Consider the following 18,715-nt stretch of genomic DNA (forward strand, 5'->3'; position numbering starts at 1 on the left):
CAGCTCCTTCTCTCCCAGGGCTGAGGCTTGTTTGCCTGTCATCTCTTCTAGCTGCCACCATCCACTCCTAACGTGTGATGGTCCAAGCTGTTTCCCTCAGACAGCCTGGACAACAGTAGACCTGGAAACCCTGTGTCCATCCTCAGCAATGTCAGGCTGATGGGGGCTGGAGCAGATGCATGGGATCTCCCTTTGTCCGGGAAGCTGTTTGGGCTCCCAAACCCATCCCCAGCTCCTTTGCTTTCGCACTCTTCTTGTCTCTCTTTGGCTGGGCTTGCTRGCGGTGGTCAGACATCCCCCAGCTCTTCCAGATACTGCTTTTTGGAAATTGCAAGCAAAATGAGGGAGAAACGGTGCCCTTGCTCCTCACTGGCATCCTCATTGGAGCGAGGCTCTTCAGGCAGGTTTCCATGGGCCGGGCAGGTCACCCTGGCGGTCCCTACCCCTGGCGTCAGCCCTGATGCCCTCTCCCCCAGGCAAAGAGCAGGGAATGACAGAAGTCCCTTTGCCAAAGACCTGGAGTCCCCCATCCCCAGCACCCAGCCCTGACTTTATCCTGGCAAAGCAAATGGAGGCTCCAGGGCCTCTCCCTTCTCCTTGTGCCCCTCCAGGAAGGGGCGCTGTTTCCAGGAAGAAGGAAGCAGGACAGGGACACCTCGGGGGCTGTGGGGTTATGGGCATAGGGACACCCAGTGCTGCCTGCTACCCAGGGGCAGCGATGGGGCCAGGAATACACTGCGGGTTGCCTGGATGTGCTCCAAGCTCCCGGCAAAGGGCAGCTGTGGGCAGAGCGCAAGGGGGTGGACGGGGCATGAGGACAGCCCTCCAACCTGGGGTGGATGTGCAGCTCCCGGCCTCCCTCTGCTTTGCAGCGGCACCTTCACGAGCTGCAGGGCCTGTGGGGACAGGGATGATGACGATCTGGAGCCAAGGAGGGGATAGGGCGGTGCGTGGGGGAGAGCGTCTCGCCAAAGACATTGGGATCTGCCCCATCCGCACTCAGCTATCACAAATGGTGCCTACAGGAGCCTGAGTCACCTGAGCATGTGGCCCACTCTTCTTTGCTGTTGCTAACAATAACAAATATAGGAGGAATATTCACTTTATAAGGGAAACATGAGTCCCATAGAGGCAGTGGATGATGAGGAAGGCAAGAGACAGAGAGGACAACAGTGCAAAAAGTGAGGCAGGGAGGGTTGATCTGGAGAGAAGATACAGAGCTCTCTTTCCTTCCCCTCAGATGCCCAAATCTGCTGCATTAGTTGAGAGCCTGGCAGAGTCCTTGTCCATGTGGCCTCCCCGTGTTCCTGGTGAGGAAAGCTGAGGAACCCCCAGCAGTTCCGCATGGTGAGGTGGTGGCTAGTGGAGCRAGGGGATTGATTGGCAGGATTTGTCCCTATTGGCCTCTCTGGCCAGTTTTCCACTCTGAGTTGGAGTGGACATCCACAGTGGACATCCTTCTGGGGTGAAGCACCTCGGCTGTGCCCACTCTAGGATGCCTCACTTCGCGCCAGCCTGCTCTTGTTGATACCCTCCTAGCAGACCCCCTTCACTTAGGTGGGTGCTGTGGGGCCATGTTGGGTGACGCCCAAYGGGTCTTTCCCCGGCAGCTCCTCTCACAGGGATTATTCGTTGCCGCCTGCCTGTTAACCCAACTGCACCACACTGAGCTGCCGGTGCAGCTCGTCTGCTGGCCTCCATCCATGGGGCAGCGGCGTTCCCGGGATGGCATCGCCCTTGGGAGAGTGCGGCCGACGGGATGAAGGACACAGTAATGGGCACCTGCTCGGGTGCCCTCTGCTCGCGGACATCAATGCCGATGCACAGCGGGGCGGTTAATAGCAATCTGCCCTCAGCAAGTTCCAACTTTCCTGCGTTGTTCCGTTAGGCCACTGGGTAGTTCAATCCAGCAGAGCGGCCAGGGATCGATAGATGGATGCTTGTGTCTTAGTGATCGATCCCTTATTCATAAATGCGCAGCTTCCCAGCCTCCTACTAACACTCTCGCTTTTTTTTTTTTTTTTTTCTATGAATGGTAAAAATTGACTGAAGCTGCCTTAGCGTTCCTTGCAGCACTGCAAAATCCCTTAGGTCTAAAATAATATTCTCTGAAAGTGCTGCTTGTGCACACTTTGAAGAGCTGGAGGGTCCGCAAACAATGCACAGAAGCCCAGGCACTGATTCCGCTGCCCAAAACCAGGGAGCTTTACCAGGAATGGTCAGACGTGAAGTCTCTTTTGTGATGGTGATTCGTCTGTCAGGCTGTGGCTCTGCATGGGCAGGAGCTGCTTTTGACACCACCAAGCTGCCCTGCAGCTCAGAGTCAGGGTCAGCAGCAGGGCTCATGCTGGGGATACATCTCAACACTGCGGTCTGAGCATGACGGTTTCTCAGGGCCTTTCAGTCTGGGAAATGCCRTCAGTAAAGGTCTCAAGCTGGCTACAGTAAGATGAAATTATACTCCATGAATCCTATGCTTGYTTGCTTCTCTCTCTGGAATGGTTTGGGGCAGGATAATTTAGTTTTCACAACAAATGTTGAGGTTCCAAGTTCTGTTTCACCCAGGTAGAGAGGCAACAAGGTCCACCACAAGACCTTAGGAATATCTGTATGAATGAAACCATGCTGAAATGACTGGTTTCAGTTGGAATCACTCAGATTTTTGAGTTGATTCTCTCCCTCGGACATCTCAGACATGTCCAACAGATGAGATCGCCCTGTGGCCTGTCAAGTGATTGGGAAAGATTTCAGGTGGAACAGGTAATGTGGCAGGGAAAGGTTGTGGTATGAGGCTGCAGCAAGAGACTCACAACTCATCTGTGCCCAGAATGTTGGACCCCGGAGCTGGAGAGCAGCCAGGGCATCATTCTGCAGAAATGCACCGAGTTTGGTGCTGGGTAAAGGGAGAGGAGCCAGCTTTGTAAATGTCAGTGAGTGACCAGAGACATGGGTATCTCAGGGGCTGTCCTCCTGGGAACGTTGTCATAGCCACTTTGTCTCTAGGAATGGCTTCGGCATGGGCCTATCCCAGAATCTGGGGGAGAAGCTGCCACCCAAGGTGGGARCCTCCTTGGGCTGGCACCAGTCTAGTTTGTAACCAGGGCCTTAGCCTTAAAGATCCCAACCCAAACTGTCTGAACAGTCTTATGCCATGATCACTGTCTGYGAGAGAAGGGAGAGCAAGGCAAAGGGGCCAGTTATCCTATGGATTTGCAGTCCCTCACACCTCGGACCCGGGAAATCCTGCTGCCTGAGGAGAAGCCAGCCCCCTCTGCCGTCACGACAGGCCTGCCCCTTGCAGTCTGGACTCCTGTTTTATTTCTATGGCAACATTTCTACTGAAACATCTCGGAGAGAGCCTGGTGCAGCATGAAAATGAAGGAGGAGCGTCCCTCCCATTCCGTCCCCTGAAAGAGGAGCGGAGCAAAGACCCTGCGGCCCCTCCTCGCTCCCTCCCTGGTCACCATTGGGACCGTGATGGGCAGCCGACTCATCTCATCCACCCAATGGAGCCAGTATGTCCCCGAGCCCAATGGGAGGGCTGCCGGGGCCCAGAGGAGAGCTGCGCTCAGCCAGGTGTCCTGGCCCTTTCTCTGCTCCCTCGTCATGCACCATGAGCACGGTCTTCCTCACTGCCTCTCTGCTACCTTTGTTTTTTGGGTCTTTTCTCTGGCTTTGTCTTTGTTTCACCCTTTCTCTCCTCTGCTGCCCTCCTGCTCTGGGCTGTGACTGCTTCTACATGCACGGAGAGGGGCAGCAATAGGGACACTCAGGATTTGTCTGGTTCTGGCCTCTTCTGCAACAGCACAAGTGGCCATTTTTGACATGAGAACTGGTGACAAGGCCTTGCTGAAGATCAGTTATGTCACAGGTGTGAGGYGACTGTGCCATCAAAAAAAAGTACTCTCTATCTTTGCCCATTCCCACAACAAGAGTCATTAGCTCTTCCTTTCCCCACTCCACCTCCTTTCTCCAGTTTGCCACGTAGCCACAGTGCAGGTATGGGGGCTGGAAAGGGGACAGAAACATTTGGGACAAGCAGGTGCTGGGACCCCTGCAGAATCCCGACAGTGCCACAAAGAGGCCATGCCTCCAACAGGACTAGACTCGGTGGCCCCAGAAGGTGACTGTCCCTGTTCTAGGGCTGAAAAGTAGCCTCCAATCCAGGTTGAGGTGACCCAGCACACAACTCACGGCCTGGTGCTGACCAAGCCTTGGGTAGCACGGAGTGACGGCGATGCGTTCAGCAAAAGCAGGTAGGCAGGCAGCAAGCTCCCGGAAAGCAGGAACGCCGTCCGGAGCTTTGAGGTCAACCCCCTTTGCAGGGCCTGAGCGGCGATGGCCTCCCCTCCTAGACGCTGTCTGGGCACAGAGAGGGTGTCACTGTGGGGACTGCTCAGTCAGCGCCTTCCATGCTGGTGCTGTTGTTATTATCATTGTCATCAATATCTTTCCGAACCTATTTTTAGGACTCTGCTTTGCCAAGCACTTTGCRCAGGCACAGGGAGAAAACCCCTGCCCTGCCAGGGTTGCAATCGGAGCGGACAGACGATGACGTTAGCCCCCCATSAACCCCCCCTTTTTCCTAGGCACAAATAACGATCCCTGTCCTGGTCTAGCTGATAGCCATGGATAGTCCCCGTGCGGGTTGTCCTCGTGGCCAGGCCAACACRGGCCTCGGGCCGGGCTCCATGCCAGGGAGGAGCCATGGGCCACCACGGCCCGGCAGCGCTCGGCCAAGGGGCTGCACCACATCCCTTGGCAAGACCATCCCGGTGTTTCCAGTTGCCCAGGGACACGGACGTGCAGGAATGGCCATCTACCCTCCCGCACCTTGGTGGCCAAGGGGGCCCACCCCTCCTTCCCTTTCTCTGGGGCTCTTGGCAGGCGGGATGCTCCATGAAAGGAGGTGCCTCGCCGACTTTGAGACGCCCCGTCCATGTTGTTGCAGTCTCTGCTGCAGTTATAAAGAGAGCAAGTGCAGGGAACTATATATAGGGGTAAATGCAGATCTTATTTGAAAAGATTTAGCGCCTGTGACTGGCACCTTTTATCTGAGCCAGGAACGTATGGTAATAGTGTGGCTGTGACTGTATGATGAGTTTTGTGCTATTATTTGGAGCATTTTTTTTATAGTCCCAGCTCTTGAGGTGGTATGATTAGGTAAGGTGCCATTTTTGCCGTTCTAGTTGTGCTGGAAAGCTGGAGGGTGTGATCTGAGCGCACCGCGGTTGTCCGGGAGGTGGAAACCTCGGGGCGCACACAGGCGCGATTTTTGAGCTCTTGCAATTTTCCCACGCTTCCTAYAGGGTCCATTTCATGATTTTGGCAGGGTGGCTGATGCTGCGTGTCTCAGTGCTTTCTTTGGGAGGGAATGGGACACGCTCTGCGTCCTGGCTGCTGGAAAACCTCTGCTCCCTTTTGGTCAAGAACAATATCCAGAAAAGGCCTTTGAGTTCCCTAGCTTCCCGGAATGCCAGCAACTAAGATCATACCCCTCTATCCCAGTTCTCGAGAAAGGGATTCTCCTGTCGGTCGCCCCAGCAGCATCCTCTCCTTCCCCCACGTCCCAGCCCTGCTCTGCACCCCCAGACCCCTGTGCGTGTGCGGGCCAGCACCAGCGCTGCCGTGGGTGCCCGTGCCCTTGGTGCAGCCCCGCTCGGAGCAACCATCGCGTGGCCTGGGCAAACGGAGCGGCCGTCGGGATGGGCTCTGTGTCACGCAGGCAGGCGTGGGAGCCGAGGTGGGGAGGCTGTAACCTTTCCGTGTCTCTCTCGGTGACTTTGTCATCCCGGGGATCTTTGTGTACGTCCCATTTTTATCTGTGTTTTCCCCCTTTCTTTCTTTCTCTCGTTCTCTCTCTCTTTCTTCTCTCCCCCTCCCGTCAGTATGTGGGCTGATCACTGCTCAAACTTTTAATTCAGATGGTAATTGGAATAATAATACGGGCAGAATCCTTCTGGCTCTGTTGCTGCAGCTGGCTTCAGGGAGCTATGAATAGCTCTGAGTCACACACTGAGATGGTTTAACTTCAAATCATTTTGTTTTGTTTTCATATTACCCATCCCCAGGCTCCACGGCTTCGCAGGAAAAAAAAATCCCTAAAAATCCCCCCTCTCACTCCATCCCAAAATATAAACTGGGCCGAGGCACATTAATAAAATCCCTGTTTAGAGAACACACCACCTAAAGAAATTGGTCAGCTAATCATGCCTTGCAGGGCAGATGGGGACTGTTGGCACTTACTTGATCTATTTATAAGTATTGAACGAAAAGGCAGAAGTGTGTATATAAAAATGGTATGGAGTTGATTACAGCTTCCTCCCCTCACCTTCCATATGTCACTTTCCTTTTTATATGGTAAAGCTCTCCTGCACAGTGACTGCGTCGCCGCGCGGGTCTGTACAGCACCCAGCACCCGCGGGAGCCCCCCGGGAGCTGGGACCATCGCCCGGTTTAACAGCACCGCGGCRGTGATGGGAATTTGAGCACTGCCTCTGGCAACTAGATAGACCAAAGGCACCGCAGCAGCAGATATCCCATTGCATCCTGCCTCGTAATCCCTGGCACCGACCCCAGGAATATCTGGGAAGAAAGGAGAAGCTCTCTAGATATCAGACTGTGAGACTGGAGATAAAGTGGAGAGGAAAAGCARCCGCACGATGAACGTAGGTGGGTCTGCAAGGCCCTGCCCCAAGATCTGAAGTGTCTCCTCTCTGCATCCAGACTCCCCAAGAAGCGGGCAGGCATCTGCTGTGCTGCGGCCGTGCCTGCGCTCTGCACATCCAGACTGCAAAACTAAGTGACACTCTCCATGTGGCTGTAGCAGAGAGCTGCCGAGAGGGGAAAAGGCACGAAGGTGGCACAGCCAGCCTGGGGGCGCAACACAGTGACCCTGTGAGCGCGGTATTGACGCAGACAAAGGAGAAGCTTTCGCCAGACGAGGCCGGATAAAGCAGAGAATAAAAGTGTAAAAATATCACGGGATTTTTCCATCATTGTTGTTCATGATGTATATCCTAGAACATCAGATATGGTTGTTATAAAAAGAGAAGTGGGGGAGTGATTCGGCGTGGACATTTCTGTTCTGCGTTTGATGAGAACTTTCCATCGCAGATTTAAGAAAAGATTGACAAATATGATCCATTCTGGCAGGAACTGGAGAAAACCTGGACATGTAAAGCGCTGTACCAATCGAGTAGGGGGTGCAGGGATCCAGCGATGGAGGCATCACTGCATCAGCACCCTGCGTACTGCCCTTGTTGGTAGCCCACAGATCCTTTGGGAAGCCACAGCGAGAGGCGCTGCAGATGGAGCGGTGCTGAGGAYGTCCTGGTTGCGCCCGGGGTCGGAGCAGCGCCCGGGCTGCTGGCGTGGGCTGGCGACTTTGCTTGTGCAGCTAAAGCGTGGCACAAAGTGTCAACCCGGGAGTTGGGAATGATGACTGCAGCGTGGCTCTGCTGCTACTGCCTTTGCTAAATATAAAGCCCTTGGGGAGAAAATCAGCTGGGAAGGAGGGAAGGGCAGTCCAGGCTGCAGCACTGGACGTGACTGATCTGTTGGTCCTGTAGTCTTGTGCTCTGCGGGTAGGATAGCTGTGCTCTGCTGGAGATGCTGGCGGCAGAGAGGGTGTCAGGCATAGCAGGGCACTAAAGCATGTGCTTGTAGGGCCCTGGAGACGCACAGTTTACACCTGGTTGATGGCTTAAACACTGCAAGATAGAGAATAAGACGCCCAAGCTGTGGCTGCACCCAGCTGCTTCCCAGATCGCTGGGGGGCTTCCTCAGGCAAAGTAACCTGTGGGCGTTCAGGTAGCCTGAGGATGCGAGGGGAGAAGAGGGATGGAGAGGCGTCTGTTCAGGACTGCGCTCTCCTCCCCAGCACCTCCCGGGGCCCCTGCCCTGCACTGCATCCACCTGCAGAGTCTTGTCCCGTGCACAGAGTTGCCCCCAAACCCTCAGCTCCCCGCTCCGTGTGCAGAGCATGGCTTGCTCCAAGAGAGGAGCTCTGGCTTCATCCCGTGAGATGGGAATTTTCAGCCCTCTCCTCTCTGCACAGGCCGGACAGCAGGCAGCCACCAGCATCCCACGCCAGGAGTGGCTGAGCACAGCTGCTGGTKAAGGAGAACGTGATCATCCCTCTTTTGTCAGAGACCTCTTTAGGCCTTTCCTATTCAACCTATTTGCGTTCARATTTCAGCAGAGGAAGGTTTTTCACCCCTTTGCTATTTGGCATGAGCAGTGAGGAAGATGCCAGAGAGTGCAGACCCAGTTTGTGCGTGGAAGATTCAGGCTAGCGGACAGGCGCTCAGCTCCTGGGATAGCCCCTGACCCCTGACATGACTCTGGGACTTGCAGAGTTGTAGCCCCAGCACTGTGACCCTCCCAGGAACCCAACCCTTGAGGAAGGAGCGTGGCTCCATTCCTGCCTGGAAGAGCTGCTTCAAGAAGGCAGAGCCTGCCAGCAGGAGCCCCAGGCCCCAGGGCTCTTTGCCTGTTTCTCCTTCCCAAGGTGGCACCGAGCACTGTGGGGGTGTGCTGGGGTGGAAGTGGGAAGTGGGTTTATTTTAGTTTGTCTCCTGGCTTGTGTGGCTCCTCGTTTGCGGCGCCCAGTATTAGTAATGCTTCCCCGTGCCAGCTGGCAGCACGGGATGAATCAGATGAGCGGCACYGCAGCGCGGCCGGCCTGCCCCAGGGCGAAGCCTCTACCCGAGGCGCTGGCCTCATCTCTGGTGGGAAGCCCTCCCCAGCCTCCACTGGTAGGCAGCAAGGGCGATGCCTTTAGATCAGGTGTGCCCCYGAAAAGCTGTGACTGTGAGAACGTGCCCAGCACAGGAGGCTCTAGGAGGACTGCGGCAAGCTTGCGCAGTGACAGCAAGCCACGGRCAGTGCCTCTGGGGCGGGTTTCACAGGGTTATAGGTTTGCTTTGCGGGGTTTATCAAAAGAAGAAAAAGACATCTGTCTGTCTTAAATCAGACTCCTGCTCTCTCACTGCCCTTGAGCCTCTCACAGCGTCAGTCTTCACTGCTCTGATTGTGCTTTATTAAGCACATTGCTGCTTCACTAACCTTGTCCCCTTCTCCTATGCCTGACCAGTGCTAGCCTTGGCATTAACATGTCAGCAGGTTTCTCTTTCTGTCGAAGACCATTCTGTCCCCTTACCCTCCCACAAAATCACAGACTGGTTAAGGTTGGAAGAACCTCTAGAGATCATCCAGTCCAACCCCCTGCTCCAGCAGRGACACCCAGAGCACGGGGCACAGGGCAGCATCCAGGCAGTCTTGGAAGATCTCCAGAGAAGGAGACTCCACAACCTCCCTGGGCAGCCTGTGCCACGGCTCTGTCACCCTCATGGTAAAGAAGCTCTTCCCCATATGGAGATGGAACTGCCTGTGCTTTAATTTATACCCATTACCTTTGTCATCCCCCAGCCAACCTGCAGCCTGTGAGTAGCCTGCTGGACACGGTCACCCTCCTGCCTCACGCTGCCTACCCAAGATCTGGCCTTGTCCCTTCAGTCTGTGCATGCCCTAGGTTTCAGGTTGCTTCRCCAATTCCTCTCTACTCACTGATGGTGAAAGTGAACAAGTGCCGGCTCTGCAGCCACAGGAATTTGGCTCATCTCGGTGTTAGAAAGTACTGASCTAATTGACTGTTTTCTCTCTCCCCTGGCTATGACATCACAACATGCAACGGAGTTGCATGACATCATAGATCTTGGAGGACCGTGGAGATGCCTGGTCCTCCCCTCCCTGCAACCTCCCCTCTGCCCCTCACACACCTGAACACACTGATGATCTAAATGGAGGGATTTCTGTGCCTGCCTGTTCCCCCATGAGCGTTGCTGAGGCTGAAGGAGCTGCTGCAGAGGTTGGCACAGCAGTTGCCAGTGTCATCTGCCTGTGTGACCTGGGCTGAGGGTAATTTGGATCCTGTTGTTTGCCACAGCCCACAGCATCCTGAAAATGCCACGGCCGCTTGTCATCTCTGGGACACTGGAGAGGGCCTGCCCAGAATCTCGAGGCCTGGATAACGATGATGATGATGACAACGAAGAACCGACCTATGCTTGTCACTCCACATCTCCTGCATCCCAGTGCAAGGGCCATGACAGCTCAGGCGACAGTCAGCTGGAGGATCCAGGTGAACCTATTCCATTTTCATTAAGGGGGTTTTTAAAACCCAGGCACTCWTGCACAGTGAAAGATGAAGGACTGAAAAATAGAATGTATGCCAAGAGGTTGGCCCGACATGCACTGGARCTTGAAGAGGATGCTCAGGAGTTTCAGGAACCTTACTACAAAGACACAGGAATGTCTGGCAGTCTGTCCGAAGATGAGGACAATAGCTGGAACAAAAGTTATCACCTTCCTGTTTATGAAAGATCACATGGGACCAGAGTCACCAATATGGCACCATCCAGCTCCTATGACTCTTTCCAACATAACCTAGGAAAGCATTTGGAGCTGGAAGCCTTTACCCCATGGGTCCATGCCAGCGATCCTTACCTTGCATACCCAGATCACACCAGGGGAGCAGAGCCCCATGCTCTCCATGAAGAGTCCATCGGGGACAGGGAGTTCCCTTCCCTGCAGCTGACCTACGAAGAGCTCAAGGAGGAGAACTGTATGCTCAGGTGGAAGATCAGGAGCATGCAGAGCTTCTCAGAAAGCCAAGCACGCACAGTCAGGAGCCTAGAGAGACGTTTGAAAGCCAATATGGTCAAAGAAGAGAGAGAAGCCCAAGGCTTAGAGTCCCTTGTCCAGCAGACTGAACGTAATCTCCAGCTGATGACCCAGAGGGCACTGGAGGCAGAAAATAACGTGGAAAAGTTGAAGCGGGAGATGTTTCTTCTCCAGGGAGAGCTGGAGAATTTCAAGGTGGAGAATGAAAACCTGAGAGCTGGCCAAACTACTGATCTGGGAGCAATGAAGCAAAACATAGACATCGCCCTGCAGAATCTCCACAGGATAGTAACAGGTGCAAACTGGTCCATCAGACAGCTGGTCTCTGGAACAGAATTGCTGCATTTTGTTGCTGAGCTCCTCAAATCTACAGGCAAGATTTCTGAAGTTGAAGCAGAAGCAGAAGCAGAAGCAGAAGATGGTCTATGAACTAAACTCTCTGCTAGTCCTATGGATGAGTGTACGGACTGAGACAACAAGTCTCCCACAACAGCCTGTACTAAAAACTTGCTTTCATATGCTGGAGTGTGTGTGTGTGAATAGGCAGTCTTTGTCCTTCATAGAAATAGATTTTTTTTTTTTTTTTTGTGATTAAATATGAATTTCAGGTACTGATGCAGTTTCAGCTGCTGATGCTCTATTCTGGCATTGCAGCACTAGAAATTCCTCCCTCTCTTCCTGCCTATCTTAAGCTTTGGGCTACAAGACCCAGTCTACAGCTGGCTCTGTATGAGTCTGTGACAATGTTTTGGCTGGACTGGCTTGAGTTCTTTTTTGGGACCCCAGGAGATTTATTATATCCAATAGAAGGGACATTATTCTTTTACAATGTGCACATCCCTTAGCTTAGTTACAGTAGTTGGTATAAGAGATGATCAAAACTGCTGTACCTGCATTTCATCTGTTTGCTGCACCTGCATTTCATTTATTTGCTTTTTCCCTTTCTACTGATCTTGGTAAGGTAGGGAACAGAGATCCAACTGCTCTTGCACACAATTACAATGAGCAGAAATTCTTTAGATCCTCTTTCCACTTCTTTTGGAGCCAGCCCTTAAATCTGAGGATTTCTTTGAAACTTTTRCCTCCATTCGTTCAGCTGTTCAGGAACTTTTAGGAAATCATCTCTAATCCAGATGTGAGTTGTGATGATTTCTTTCCTCTGATATGAGTGTCCGAGACGGCTAAAAGTGCATCGGACTTATCAGGGCTGGGTAAGGACAACGCTGGTTGGAGAGGATGCTCTTCCTCTCCTGCCTGGAGCTGACATAAAGAAGTGCATTTGAATTAACTGCCTTTTGTCACTTACTAAAGAAGTGAAARAAGAGCAGGACCTTGTGGTCTAAACTCCCCATGGTATCGCTGAAGATATGTATCTATGTAGATGTAGATACGTAGATGAACATGTGTAGATGAACATATGTAAGCTACAGTAGYAGCAGTGTATTAGTAGGGCCATCTCTGTGTACAAAATGACTTTTCTTCATTACCTAGACATCCCTTGACTTTATTGATGTATTTATGCTTACTGACTTCAATTCTCCTGCATGTTTTCCAGCTGCACAACAGTAGTTATTATATCTGTCTGCACTGACTCTTCTTAAAGATTTTGGGTGCTGTTGAGTGTTGAGGCAGCTGATGTTGACAGAGCTCTGTGTGGCTGTTTTCACTTGGATGTGCTTTTTTTCTGATGGGAATTTTTTGGCAGTTGCTCACTTTTACCTGAATCTGGTGAGTGGTAAACTACAATGTCGCTGCCTACTCATGATCCCCTGCAATGTTGCTGCCTACTCATGATGCCATAGTGTCCTTGGTCTGAACAGCTGCAGCTGAGTTGCCACAGGGCTCAAATTGTCCCAGTAATCTTGGTCTCTGGAGGAGAAACTGCTAGTTAAACTTCATYCTAGACACAACAACAGCAGAGCTTGTATATTGGAGGTGATATCTGGAACTCCTTACTTGTTGCCTTCTAGTCTGTGTTTCTAATTAGGGGAAAGTGGTGATGACCTGTAGCCACATGAAGCTCTGTTCTGCAATGGTGATTATGAGACAACGATGGTTCTCTATTCAACTTCAGCCTTGACAATGTCACCTGCTGTCCCTTTCTCTTGTCCAGGCACATGCACTTGCAAGGAGTCCCAGACCTTGCGTTTGACATAAAAATCCTTGGATTTAACCAAAACCACTGGTTTTGGCAGCCACTGGTTTCTTGTTGGTGAGGCTGGAAGTGAGCAAATGAGCTGGCTGTATCTGCATTCTGTGCTCTATATTGGCTGCTGTAATCCAAAGGATACAATGTGGGATTAGTATGGGCATACAAAGCCCTTCCTAATCTGTGAGTCATCACCCCTTCACTGCATTTCCTTTCCCAACAGCCCTGGGCATGCGGGATATGTCGTCTCTTGCGTCTTTGGTTTCTTAGTTCTTCAGTTCAGGATGGACTGGATCAGGACATAACACCTACTGGACATCCTCCCAGGGCTCTGCTGCAGAGACTCTCCTTGGCTGCTATACACACGACACATTGCAAGGTCTGTTTGCTCTAGCTAGCTTCTCCTTAGCTACTTCTAAACGCTTCCTTTGCATTAGTCCTTCTTTTTGCCTCTACGAATTGCTTCTTTAGAATAAGGGGGAAAATAAGTGTCTTCCAGGTCAGGCTGGGCTGCTGTGTTTGTCTGTGCTTCAATAGTCCTTGTGTGTGTATAGGTATTTAGACTGGCTGAGCTCTTGTCCTAGTGTAAGCTATGATATTAATATCATATGGCTCAGGGAAAGGTCCTTGCAAGCTGCTCAACTGTTGTGTCCTTGATCTGGAGACTGGTGGCCGTCCTGCCCGGTAACTCAGATGCAAGAGGCTCCAGCAGGCGGGCGAGCGCAGGGAGTGAGGGCTGCCGCAGTGCGTGCATGACCCCGGTCTGTGTCTGTCAGCACTTCACTTGCTGCAGGTAGGGCATGGTGTGGTGCTTCACTGAAACCACTATGATGTCCCTGCCCATCGAAAATGAGGCCACACCTGGAGTACTGCGTGCAGTTCTGGGCTCCCCAGTATAAGAGGKATGTGGAGCTTCTCGAGAGGGTCCAGTGGAGAGCAACTAWGATGATTAAAGGGACTGGAACATCTCTCGTATGAGGAGAGACTGAGTGAATTGGGCCTGTTTTCTCTGGAGAACAGAAGGTTGAGAGGGGATATGATTAACATGTATAAGTTCAGGAAGGGAGAATGCAGGGAAGAAGGGGACAAGCTGTTTTCATTGGTGGCCAGTGATAGGACAAGGGGAAATGGGCATAAGCTGAAACACAGGAGGTTCCATCTCCAGGTGAGGAGGATCTTCTTCACTGTGAGGGTGACAGAGCCCTGGCACAGGCTGCCCAGGGAGGTTGTGGAGTCTCCTTCTCTGGAGGTCTTCAAAACCTGCTTGGATGCCGCCCTGTGCCACATGYTCTAGGTCTGCCTTCTTGAGTGGGAAGGTTGGGCTAGATGATCTCTAGAGGTCCCTTCYAGCCTTGAATATTCTGTGATTCTGTGATTCTGTGAAATAAAAAGACTGGGCGTTGTGCACTCTCCAATTTTGGCCTGGGACAAATCCTTCYGGGGAAGGTTTGACAGGGCTTTCCTTTGTACTTCTTTGTAAGGCACATGCCCAGGAGCAATGGCAATGACAGCACAGGCCTCAGCTCTCCAGAGGTGAAGCCTAGATTCGCCTTGGCCCATATGAGTGCTGCTGCATGAGATCCCACGCTCGCCCAGCTCCTACCGCCCCCGATACCTGATGATAAAGCAAGCCATGGGCAGCGTCCGAGTCAACCGGTGAGTAATGTGCATCGTGAGGATTGTTGCTGTCCCTGTTGCCCTGGGTCTCCTTATCTATCTAGTCCTTCTGACCCTATCTGTGGCCTRTCTCACGTTTTATTTCCTCCCAAATTACTTGCCAGGTTATTTCCAAGTAAGGCTCCTTTCTCCTGTTCCAATCTGAAAGATGCTWCATGGGTGTGGGAGGGATTCTCAGGTCTCAGCAGTGTCAGCTGCTATGGAGGATGAAAAGAAGAGAATGGACATGGTGCCAGACACTAACCTTGGTCAAGAAACCATAGATTTCAGCAGGACTGCAGAAGCTTCATGACTTCTGAGCCATGGCACAAGCACAATTCCAGCTGTGTACGTTTCCCCCAGTTCCTTTTCCAATGAAAAGAGAAAGGTGGATGATTTTGGAGATGATAGGTTGTCCTGAAGAAACTATCACATTTAAGCAAGGAGTAGCAGCAAGGGGTAGCTGGTACCAGGGCGAAGGAGTCTGTGTTGGACGACTTCAGCCGACACACCAGCATTGCGGGAGGACTGGGAGTAAGGGAGGTGCTGCCACTACAAGGCCCCTGGGAGGCCAAAGCTTGGTGGTCATGAGGGCAGAGTCATTTTGGTGGGTCCCTGCACTTGGAAGGCAGACGCTTCATTTCCTCAGTGGTCAGAGCATCCTCTGCGCCTAAGTTCTTTAGGAATATTTGTGACTTCAGATCCAGTTGTGTGTGAGTGCTCAGGAGCTGCTTTCTCCTAGCGGAGGAAAGGAGAAGGGATGATGCCATCTGCAAGGGAGCGGAGCAGCGGGGACAAGCCCTTCCAGAAAGGGGGGAGTTGCTCCCAACACTCTGGCTGTTGATTTCCAAATTACACCTTTAGCTGTGGATGCAGGATGCTGGGAGCCACGCTTGTTGCTGTAGCAACAGAATTGTCCTGAATGCACAAAGTGTATAAACATTGTCACAGAGACACAAAGAAATCAGTGGGGAGAGGAGAGGAGAAAATGGAAATTCCCAGCCTTATATAATCTCAGGGCCAAAATGTTACTAGACTCCAGGCACTTGCTCCTAATTTTCTCAACTGTTCCYGTTGCAGTCATGATTCAAAACGCTGGTGTCCTTCCTTAGATCAAAGGCCAGAAAGCGGCACAGTGCTGCAAGTTTCTCTTACTTTGCTGCCCTATGAGGACTTAAGATTAGATTTAACCTTCTGGTAGCAACACAGCAAATATTGGAGCTGAGCTCCAACCATTTGGTCAATGCAGCATCCTCATGCAACAACCAAGGACACATGCTGCCCTGAGCCTCCTCACTACCATGCCRTAAGCGTGCACTCTGTTCTGTCAGCCATCCATGTTCCTCCTGCCCTTGCTGTCTCAATTTTTGTTGTTCTTTATACATTTCTATGTGAAATGTCTGTTCCCTCTCTTCCAGATACAGCATTGTCTCCACTGAAGAGGATGGACACAAAGTCTCTGCGCTGGGCAGCATGAATGGGCACAGCCGGAACGGGAAGGGCCATGCCCCCCGGCGGAAGCACCGCAACCGCTTTGTGAAAAAGAACGGCCAGTGCAACGTCTATTTTGCCAACCTGAGCAACAAATCTCAGCGCTACATGGCCGACATCTTCACCACTTGTGTGGACACACGCTGGCGGTACATGCTCATGATCTTCTCYGCCGCCTTCCTGGTCTCCTGGCTCTTTTTTGGCTTCCTCTTCTGGTGCATCGCTTTCTTCCATGGTGACCTCAACACACCAGCAGTGGCGGGAGGACCCTCTCTCCTCAAGCCCTGCATCATGCATGTGAACAGTTTCCTAGGGGCTTTTCTTTTCTCAGTGGAGACTCAGACAACCATTGGATATGGCTTCCGCTGCGTGACTGAGGAGTGTCCGCTGGCCATCATGGCAGTCGTGGTCCAGTCCATTGTAGGMTGCGTGATTGACTCCTTCATGATTGGCACCATCATGGCCAAGATGGCAAGGCCCAAGAAACGGGCCCAGACCCTCCTTTTTAGTCACCATGCGGTCATTTCTGTGCGGGATGGCAAACTGTGCCTCATGTGGCGAGTAGGCAACCTGAGGAGGAGTCACATTGTGGAGGCCCATGTGCGAGCTCAGCTCATCAAACCCTACATGACAGAGGAAGGGGAATACCTTCCCTTGGACCAGCGGGATCTCAATGTGGGCTACGATGTGGGCCTCGACCGTATATTTTTGGTTTCACCCATTATCATTGTTCATGAGATTGACGAGGAGAGCCCWCTCTATGGGATTGGGAAGGAGGAGCTGGAGACAGAAAACTTTGAGATTGTTGTTATCCTGGAGGGAATGGTAGAAGCCACAGCCATGACCACACAGGCACGAAGCTCTTACCTTGCTAGCGAAATCCTCTGGGGCCACCGTTTTGAGCCAGTTGTATTTGAGGAGAAGAACCATTACAAGGTGGATTACTCACGCTTTCACAAAACCTATGAGGTGGCTGGAACACCTTGTTGCTCAGCCCGCGAGCTGCAAGAAAGCAAGATGACTATCCTACCTTCTCCCCCACCTCCCAGTGCCTTCTGCTATGAGAATGAGCTGGCACTTGTCAGTCAAGATGAAGATGATGATGATGATGAAGTGGGTGTGGCATTAGGAGGCAGCACAAAAGAAGAGGGAGGTGTCATCCAGATGATGGATTTTGGAAGCCATCTGGATTTAGAGCGGCTCCAGGCAACTCTGCCCCTAGATACAATCTCATACCGCAGGGAGTCAGCCATCTAACTCCCCCTGCCTCTCCAATCCACAACAGTTGCCCTCCATCTCCTCCTCTGTTCTGCACCCTTACATAGATGGATAAGTCCCTTTCCCATCAAAAACACCTTCTGTGACCACCTCTCAGCCCGTGAGTACATCAAGTCTCGGAGTTGCTCTGACATACTCCATTTCCCATAAAGACATTCTACCTGGAAGGGAAGTGAAGATACACTACCCTCCTTCCAGTGTTTGTGCTAGGACCCGTTTCCTGACCAGAGACAGGAGAGCAGTACGGTTGGTTTCTAATCTCTGGAGAGGTGACAGAGTCCATACTTCTACAGACAGACTGGGAGCCACAGCAATCATTTCTGCTGCTTACTCAATGACAGACTTTCTGTCCCCTTTAAACATGGGTAGGCCCCATGGCTATCAAGTCGTGACTGTCACTAGAAGAGTGATATTTAAGCAGTGACCAGATGAGGATGGACAGGAGAGTTGAAGTATCCTGGAGCGAGTGGGGAAGGATCTTGTGGGAGGGGTTTACTTGCATGTTTATTGCTTGTTGCACATGACTCTCTTTTTCTGTATATACAACAGATCAAGAACTGAAATCCATATTCTTCCACTGTAAATGCCAAGCTAGGAGACAAGGACAATGTATGTAGCCTACACTTCACTCTCCTTGGCTTTTGGCATCCGTCATTTCCAGAAGCAGCTTGACTCTACACAACCACACACAGTTCTCCCAGTCCTTCTGCAAAAGGCTTTCAGTTTCTCTCCCGAGAAGCCTGGGAAAGGAGGCAGGGCCCTGTGTTTGCACTCTCAAACTGTTCACTGGCACAGCATGGCCAAGACAACAGACAACTGACCTGACTGGACAGCAGATACTCACTCCTTTCACCTCCTCTGTTCTTCTCCCTGCTGCCATCAGCTGTAAAACTGAATTTGTAACTATTTATTTTTAATAAAGTCTAATATCCCAGGGGGAGGTTTGAAAGCAAAAGAGCAATCCCGAGGTTGCAGGCCGGTTTAGTGACTGATGGGCAGTTTCAGTGCTAGCATCYGCTGCTTGCATGGCATTAGTGCCTGGAAGCTCCAGTATGAGGGCTCCTCGTTGTAAACCTTTATGTTAAAGACCTACACAAAGAGGCTCAAAGAATTTGCCTCGGGAGAAGACATATTGGATGCAAAATATATGTATGGAATGCAGGGAAGCATTTGTGTTAAAATTATCTGCTGTGATGGGTCAAACGTTTCCATCCTGCTTAGCTTGGAAACGACAGGAGTTTTGCCTGAGGAAGGACCAGCTGGGTTATAGATATGCTTGGTGAAGAGGCGGAGACATATAAGGCACTGCTCTAGATGTAGGGTTCAAAACCAAAACAAAAATTCTACCAGAAGGCATACGAGAGCTGAGGGAAATGCAGGGAGTGCATGGGCCAGAGCTAGAAATGTAGCATTGCTTTGCTGTTGTTTCGCAGAAGACATGAAAAGCTGAAAATT

The 18,715-nt window shown here is 51.8% G+C and overlaps 1 protein-coding gene and 1 pseudogene across 1 annotated transcript; both read left to right on the plus strand.

Annotated features, from left to right (window-relative positions):
* The first annotated feature begins 9,966 nt into the window (after positions 1-9,966).
* Positions 9,967-11,115, plus strand: LOC112947738 (annotated as a pseudogene).
* Positions 11,116-15,911: 4,796 nt separating this feature from the next.
* KCNJ4 (potassium voltage-gated channel subfamily J member 4) lies at positions 15,912-17,487 on the plus strand. Its single transcript, XM_026039866.1, has one exon. The coding sequence runs from the start codon at positions 15,965-15,967 to the stop codon at positions 17,237-17,239; it is 1,275 nt and encodes a 424-aa protein (XP_025895651.1). The 5' UTR covers positions 15,912-15,964; the 3' UTR covers positions 17,240-17,487.
* The last annotated feature ends 1,228 nt before the right edge of the window (positions 17,488-18,715 follow it).

Source organism: Nothoprocta perdicaria, unplaced genomic scaffold (assembly GCF_003342845.1).
Source record: "Nothoprocta perdicaria isolate Ctin4 unplaced genomic scaffold, notPer1 scaffold_244, whole genome shotgun sequence".
Lineage (NCBI taxonomy): Eukaryota > Metazoa > Chordata > Aves > Tinamiformes > Tinamidae > Nothoprocta > Nothoprocta perdicaria.